General features: G+C 37.5%; 1 protein-coding gene across 1 annotated transcript; it reads right to left on the bottom strand.

The window, feature by feature from the left end:
• Positions 1-2,196: 2,196 nt before the first annotated feature.
• On the bottom strand, positions 2,197-5,980 carry LOC110746879 (putative disease resistance protein At1g50180). Its single transcript, XM_021947105.2, has 2 exons — positions 4,871-5,980; positions 2,197-4,050 (listed from the first exon to the last, which is right to left on the bottom strand). The coding sequence occupies exons 1-2, from the start codon at positions 5,910-5,912 to the stop codon at positions 2,645-2,647; spliced, it is 2,448 nt and encodes an 815-aa protein (XP_021802797.2). The 5' UTR covers positions 5,913-5,980; the 3' UTR covers positions 2,197-2,644.
• Positions 5,981-8,262: the final 2,282 nt, after the last annotated feature.

The raw sequence follows: 8,262 nt of genomic DNA, 5'->3' as shown, positions 1-8,262 counted from the left end.
ACGAGAATATTCAATTGAGATTCCACTTCCTTCGCCACCGTCTCCTTCTCCCTGCAAAATAGATCGGAGTAAAAGGACCACACCCGGGGGGTGTTGGCCAAAGGCCCTCCGATGCCTAAGTTAGGTTGGGTGTTTCAAGGAAAACCGGGTGGCCGGAGCCTTGTGAGAGAGAGAAAGAATATAGTGGCTAGGGTTTGTGAGAGAGAATTTCTACAGAGTTCCAGTAGGAATTTAGACGTACATGAACCCTCGTGTGTAGCCAAGTATTTATAGGGGTCTCGGAGGCTAGGGTTTCAGAGGAATAATTCCTTAGATGGAAATGAATTATTCCTCCCTGATTAGGCGAGATTTGATTAATTAGGGATTTGATTTATTTGATTTAAATCAAATCCCTAATTGGGGTAGGAATCAAATCAATCCCAATTTTAATTAGGTAACTCCTAATTTAATTGGGTAACTCCCAATTAAATTGAGTAACTCCCAATTAGGTCAAATAATCCCTAAATGGAAGGAATTATTTGACCTAGGGTTTTGATTTAATTCAGTTCCCACAAGAACCATGAATAACCATAGAATTTGTGGCTTTGGAGTTTTTCATCCCTTATTTCCATAGTCAACAGCTAAGAAACTATCTTATTTTGTTTATATGGTCAAGCTTTTTTGTATTAGTTCTGAATGGGACCACAACAGACGCAGTGCAGTGCTGGTCTTTCTCTTGATTGAGGTTGAATTGAATAACAAAGAAGAAGCCATGAATTGGTTACCTAATCCACAAATTATTAATCAGTCTTCCAATTCGTTCAATCGATCAAGTATGCTTCTTATCTAATAATAATCTTTGATGACTACTTACCAGATTGAAAATGTTTATCTTCTGGTGGTCCCTTCTTGTCTCTAGGGAATTATGTTTCTACATAATGATGATTTAGGGGAGTAGGAAGACAAAACCATGTGATTTCTTGATTGCTCACAACCTAGTGTCCTTCACTTGTGCTTCTTCACCACTCATTTCATGTAGCAGATGATTTAATTTCGGCACAGCTTTTCATCTATATATACATCAGAGATCAGCTTTATCATGATCAACTCAAGTCTCTCCTTGCAAACCCTCCAAGCCTTCTTTGTTTCCCAACTCCATTGAATTTGTTTTCTTGTTCTAGTTCCGGTTAAAAATCTAGCACCATGGGGTTCCGGTTGCCAGGAATTGTTAACGCAAAGAGAAGTCTAAACCACGTACCTGCCTCAAAGACCTTAGATATCCCGAAAGACTATTTTGAGGTGTATGTTGGGGGAAGCCAGAAGAAGGGATTTGTGATTCCGATATCATATTTGATATGATTCTCCCATGGGTGGAATCACTATCCCCTGCAGTGCAGACTCCTTCCTTGATCTCACTTGGCATTTACATGTATAAGTGAAATTGTTAAATTTAATGCACACTTGTCTTGAAGAATTTAGAAAAATCTAGAAAAAAAAAGTAGAAACCTCAAGAAATGTCCACCAACTTTGACAAAGTCAAGTTTTAAGACGTAATTATTGTAGGCATTCTAGAAAAGTCCTAATAAAAATCTTGTAATAAGGTAATACTATTATATTGTAAACTAGTAGTAAGAGAGAAGAGGCCAATAAGCCAGAAAATAGGAAGGAGGCCAATAAGCCTAGTAAACATTTTCTAGTTGTAGAAAGCCCCAGTCTTCTATAAAGCCTTGTACTCATCTATTGTTGAATAAATAAAATCACTTTATTGTTCTTCTAAAAACCCAACAGAAATGCTAATGAAGTTAATCTGGGAAGCCTTCTGCATACGAAGGATTCGTCATTTCGATCAAACTCACATCTTGTGTTGCTTCTTAATTAATCTGTAATCATCAAGCTGCTTCTTTCTGAGTGGAGCTCAAAGTTATGACACTTGGTGAAGCCATTATCATCGAGTCTCTAAATTCAATGGCCTCGAAATCATGACTCCAACTTTGATCTCAAAAGACAATCAAATTTTGTGTTTATATCCACTTTATTGCTCTTCCAGAGCATATGGGAAATTATGATATACTTTAATTCCTCATCCACTTTATTATCTTATTATCTAATATGCACTGGAGATTTTCATAAGATGATTGAAGTATGGCTCATAGAAATGGAATCTTTAAGTAGACCACATTTTAGCATTTCAGTCTACCAAAGTTAACAATGGCCTACTTTCCCAATAAAATATCGGATACTCATTATTTTCACACCGGTGTTTCAATCATAAAAAAACCAACATGAAAAATTGACACATAAAAAAAAAGAACATGAAACATTGACACATAAAAAACAGAACATGAAACATTGACAGACAAATAAGGATGACCATCCAACATTAAACAAACCAACAGAGAAAAATAACATAAAAACAAACAGAAAAACCACAGCAGGTACCACAGACAAATCCTAGACCCCATAACCACATATATATGGAGAACAAATAAAAGTAGCTCGAGCAAATTTAACTGATCGACAAACGGACATGAGTAGACGATTGTCAAGCTAAGGCAGGCAGCTTCCCTGGAGTGGGCATGATCAGTCTTCCTCAATTTTCAGGTACAAAAGCGTCGAAAAGGTGATGTTCAAAATAAAATCTAGTAATACTTCTGGAAGCTTCACCCTAAGATGTAGTCTTTTGGAGAGTATTCTGGTACTTCAGGAAGATTTTCCTTCTATTTTGTTTCAGCTTCTCGAGGTGAGGACAGCATGATCTGATTTTTGCAACATCTATATTTGTTCTAGCATTCATCCGAGTATCTACTGACAACGATCTTAGATAGTTAAATGTGAATGGTGGTTGGAAGATTGCCATGAACTCATCGAGCTTGCTGTCATCAGGTATTTGTACTACCAATTTTCTGAGATTAGGCAGTGTGGTCAGATCCTTCACATCTGCTATCTCTGCTGGAAAGTTTTTCAAGGTCTGCAGGTCATTGAGATTAGCAAACTGTAACTTCCTGGTACACCTGCCATACTGCACTGGAAGATACAAATGCCTCAATCTTTTCATCTTCCAAATCACATCTGGAATTAGTTCTGCCGACGTTTTTGGATCTATGTACAGGGCCAACAAGAATTTCCAGTTGCCTATAGATGATGAAAGCACACCTGTCCAAGCAGAATTTACAGTCAAAAGCCTTAAATGGATCAAATTCCCTATTCCTTTTGGTATTTCGAATCCTCGAATCTTTTCAAGATCTAGGACTCTAAGGAACTTGAACCTGCTGACTATGGATTCAATCAGCTCCTGACCTATTACACTATATATGTTGTTGCTGCATCCCAATAGAGACCTAACCGGAGGACATTCTTCAGTTCCCAAAGAGATAAACCCACTAAAATCTTTTAAATAAACGGAAACTCTCCGCATCCTACCTATTGAAACTGGTCTGTTAACTATTGGGGAAGAGAACAACTCCATTTTCCTGTTACTGTCACGAAGTTCTATGATTTGGAAGAAATCATTCTCCTTGGCCTTTGTCAAACATAGTTCTCGTATAAGATCATGCATGCGGCAACTTTTAATCCTTCCGGTTGAACTTCTTCTCTCCACTTGAACCAAATACCTTTCTGCCAACATTGTCAAGTAACGATATGCGACATCCTCTAATGTTTCCTCGTTCTCTCTTTCATTTGATGATTGAGTTGGTATCATGGCTTCTGCAACCCACAGATTGATTAGTCTCCGTGTAGGCATTTCAAAATCCTCTGGGAATTGGCCTAAATGAAGGAAGCATGGTTTCAACTGATATGGCAAATCATCGTAACTTAGTGCCAACGCCTCCATAATTCCAAGTTCAGCACTTCTCTGGTCGCCGTTGATTGTTTTCAGGTGTGATTTGATAGTTTTATGTACTGTCTCCCATTCATCAATGAAATGTTTTGTTGCCAAAACACCTCCAAGCACAATGATGGCCAGCGGCAGACCACGACAATGTGCTACCATTTCTTTCCCAAGTTTTTCCATGCTTTCCACCGTTATTAAAGGATTTTCAGAATTTTTTGCCCCCGTAGCTGTTGGGTGATCTAGAATACAACAAAGATCAAACTATAAGCACAAACTAGGGATTATAATATAGCACTCTTTGTTGTTATGAGATGTATATTTTATTAGAAGATTTATTATTTAATTTGTATAGTTGACCTATTAGGGACTAAGAGATTTAATTACTTTACCTGTACAAAAGTATACCCTAGCTTATGTACTTTACTTGTACAAAAGTACCCCTAGCTCATGTACAACTTTCTATAAGCCCTTTTGAGATAAATCTCCACACAGTTCTAGAAATCTCAAGCCTAGAGTTTTGGAGATCTAGACGATCACCAAAATGTCGGCTGACTAATTAATAGCTATGATGCATTAATTAGTCAATTAGTTATTTGGTCTATAATTGAGCTTGAAGCAAGAAGCTTCAAGTAGCCAATAGCTACAAGCCTACCACAATCAAATGTGGATTTGCCAAGAGAACTCCCAACCTAAGCCACCAAGGGAGCCAAGAGCTAACCCACCAATCCATGGCCAATCGCCTAGTCCTATGTTATCAACAAAGAGTTGAGTACTCAATAGCTACACAAGCACTGGAGGGCCAATAGCCTAGTCCTAAATCAACCCACCAACTAGCCAAGAACTAAACAACTAGAAGGTAAATAGTCCTGTCACAAAATCTAATAAAACACTTTGTTTCAGTTTCAAATGTTTCCAAATGATAGTACTATAGTGGGCAACACTAAAGCATTATTAGATTGGTTGAAATGCTACAGATTTTGTGAATGCACAAAAATGTAGTACTAAAATTTAAATGACAATCTAGAAATTATTAAGCATGAGATGAGACGTTTGTGTTACCTCCATATGGTTGCACCCTTTGAACAATTGCTACCTTATGGAACAGTTCCCAGCTATCTTCATCATTTAGACACGATGGTTCATAGAGGAAACCTCTCGGATCTGCTCGATATGCTACGCTTTTGTTGCGCGATGTAAGTAGCACTTTGGTTTCTGTGTCCTCGTGAGTTGGAAACCCAGCACTTAGCAATGACCACGCATTCGCATCCCATATGTCATCAAGAACCACCAAGCTTCTCTTCTTTTGAAGTAGCACAAAAAGTTCTTTAGCTACCTCATCATCTTTCATCTTTGCGATCTTCTCTCTCCCCTCTTCGCCAGGGGGCGAAAGTTTAAACAGAATTTGCTCCCAAATGTCTCTTGTTTGATATTGTTGAGATACGCACACCCAAATGAAGTGAGAAAAATGATCCCTAACTTCATCATGATAGTAAACCTTCCTAGCCAGAGTGGTCTTGCCCAACCCCCCCATTCCACATATCGAAACCACTCGACTGCCTGAGTTTCCTGGTTTCACAAGCTCAGTCGCTAATGTCTTGGCAGCTTCCACCAAACCAACAACATTATGGTTCACGGAGTGAGAGAAACTGCGGCGTAAGTTGGTCACAACCCTGTCAGAATAGCTCGGCCCCTCTCCTTCCGTCAATCTCCTTATGCCATATGTTTCTAGGTTCATCCTCAGTTGAGAGATGCGGCCCTTGATCTCCTCAATCTTTGACCCAATGTTTCTGCCGTATTTAAAAAATCTGTAAGACATACAGATCTTGTTCCTACTACGGTTGCGTTTGGATTCTATTTCATGGGAAAATTTGTCGATGACATCTTCCGCGTCATAAGCAGCATCTCTGATTTGTGCAACGAACTCTCGTACAGATGCTTCTTTTTCTTGTCTTGAATCTGCATCTCTTAGGAAGCTGCGCATAATCTGTAGCTCTTGCTGCAACAGCCTAACTTGGTTGGGGACCTGGATCAAGAAGTTGGCTTCTTCTGTGAGCAAATCACCGAGCCTTTCCAACAGAAAAGAGACGACGTTCTCAGCCATTTCACTTCGCTCAAAGCAATACCACTCGGTGCTTTGTTCTTTCTATTAATTTGAAATTTAAGTATTAGTTTAAGTGTGAAGTGGTTGATGGATAATTGGTGTTTCCTTTGTGTTGTAAAATCGTGTGGAACCCACAGCAGAGAAAGTTCACAAATCAGAGACAAGTGAAAAGAAAGACGAAGACTTTTTTTTTTCGCCGAAAAGACGAAGACTTTCGGTGCATGCGTTTTTCACGGGTGTGCAGTTTCGGTGCATGCATTCTTCCCAGGAGTTGGAACAAGAAAAATAATTCAAAGGAGGGCCATGCACTGTGTGTATCGAGACCCCAAAAAAAATAATTAGGGAAAAGAAAGATGAAGTGCGTGCAGTTCCTAGCAGACGGAATCCCATATCAGAGCATCTCCATTGAAAGGAGAAATTATAGAATGGTACTGTACCACCACAGCTGGTGGTACTTTCATTCAAAACCTACCATGTGTCATTTAAAAAAAATAAATTATAGCTGTTTTTACAGCTGGACTTTTACTCTCTAGAATCTATATATATAAAGCAAAAAACAAAAAAGGAAAAATATTCAAAATATCAAAAAATGTCATTGGTTAATGCAAACATTAAGAATTGAAATTATTAATTAAATGAGGATAATATGGTAAATTCACACTTCTTCATATTTTAACAAATTAAAATTAAACGAAAATTCAGATAATGAATTCTATTTTTATGAAACACAACTACCCATTATCTTTTTTAATTCTAAAATAAATTTAAATTTTTTTTAAAAAAAGTCTCTCCCATATGCAAAAGTGCGTGCGGAGAGGCTATAGTAATATATATATATATATATATATATATATATACCAAAACGCCGGAAACCAACTGCCACGACGACAACCCAATCTTCCCTACCTTGTACTGCTACCCAACCCAACCACCCAAGGGTTTTGGTTAATCTGAAACAAGAACCCACATAAAAAATCACTAGAACTTAAACTCATAGAAAGATTGAGCTGTGATGTCGAGAAATTGATTGGAGGATATCAGAGAGAAGAAGGAAAGAAATCGATTGGAGGATCATCACAAAAACTAATTATCCCCTTTGTTGTTTGGGAGATTCACTATTATACCCAATATAGGAGCCCAAATTATAAATAAAAAAACTCATATGAAATGGACTTTAAAAACACACCACAAGCCCATTTACAACATAATAAAAAGGCTTTAAAAAAAAAATTTAAATTACAAAATAGTCATTGATTTCTTAAAACAAACCTAACCCAAAAACCTAAAAAAAAAAAGCCCAAAAAACTCAATAGGGCATCAAAGCAATTTAATAATCAAAATTAAATTCTATAGGGTCAACTATAATTTTTGGGGTTTTTTTTGGGTTTGTTTATAAAAATTAAATGGTGTATGGTTTATTTATAGTTTTAGTGCTAAGAATGGGTATACGACTAAATATCTCTTGTTGTTTCTGTACAAATGATGATCAACAAACTCAAAAAGAATTACCCGCATACTATAGAAACATGTTCAGTCCTTGAAGGGGCGATTGGGTTAGGTGGCAGTGCAAAGATGGGGATTGGGTTGTGGGATGTGGTTTCCAAGGGCGTCTTTGGGTTCTTTAACTTTTTAACTAAATAAAAAATCTTATTCTAAATGAAAAAAGTATTTTAAATCCAGCTATAAAAAAAAAGCTATAATTTGTTTTTAAAAAATGACAAATGGCATATTTTGAATGGAAGTATTACTAAATGATGTGGTAGTACAGTATCATTCTATAATTTCTTCATTGAAAGGGGTGTAAAACTACATTTACATCTTCTTTAGCCCAGGCATGAGGAGGTCTTAGGCCCGCGAGACTACTCCAGCATGCATAAAGCAGCCCGGGCAAGACGTGGGGGCCACCAACCCGAGCAAGCCCAAAGGCAGATCCAGCCCGTGTTGTTGCCTAGGTTTGCTGATGTCGTGCTGACCCCAGGCTAGTGTCAGCGCACTTTTCAAATTTTTTTTTCCACTGCTGCAAGACACGTGGCACCACCTGGGGCATCCAATCAAATTTTCCACTGCAATCCAATGACTGCCATTTTTTATGTAATAAAAATTGAAAAAAATACCCAAAAATTCGGAATTTTTTTTTCTATAAAATTCTTTTTTGGTAGTAATAAGTTAATTAGCTAAGATTGTTGTTTACACAATAATCAACCAGCGTATTTGGCTTTAGACGACTGGTGATCAGTTCATAATTGTATATCATTTTGTACCCCTCTAGCTTATGATTTGGTTATGTTATTGAGTTAAACTTGTGCTTTTAATCCCTTTTCTGTTTATCATTCAGTTCATTGGGCCTTAG

The sequence above is a fragment of the Prunus avium genome, chromosome 8, assembly GCF_965620075.1.
Source record: "Prunus avium chromosome 8, drPruAviu1.hap1.1, whole genome shotgun sequence".
Classification (NCBI taxonomy): domain Eukaryota; kingdom Viridiplantae; phylum Streptophyta; class Magnoliopsida; order Rosales; family Rosaceae; genus Prunus; species Prunus avium.
Note: the sequence above shows the minus strand (reverse complement) of the source record. Positions and strands in the feature narration are given on the sequence as shown.

Coding starts and splice junctions, on each gene's coding strand:
- LOC110746879 (XM_021947105.2), bottom strand. CDS start 5,912: ATGGCTGAGAACGTCGTCTCTTTTCTGTTGGAAAGGCTCGGTGATTTG. Junction 4,051..4,870: donor AAGGGTGCAACCATATGGAG/GTAACACAAACG, acceptor GTTGTATTCTAG/ATCACCCAACAGCTACGGGG.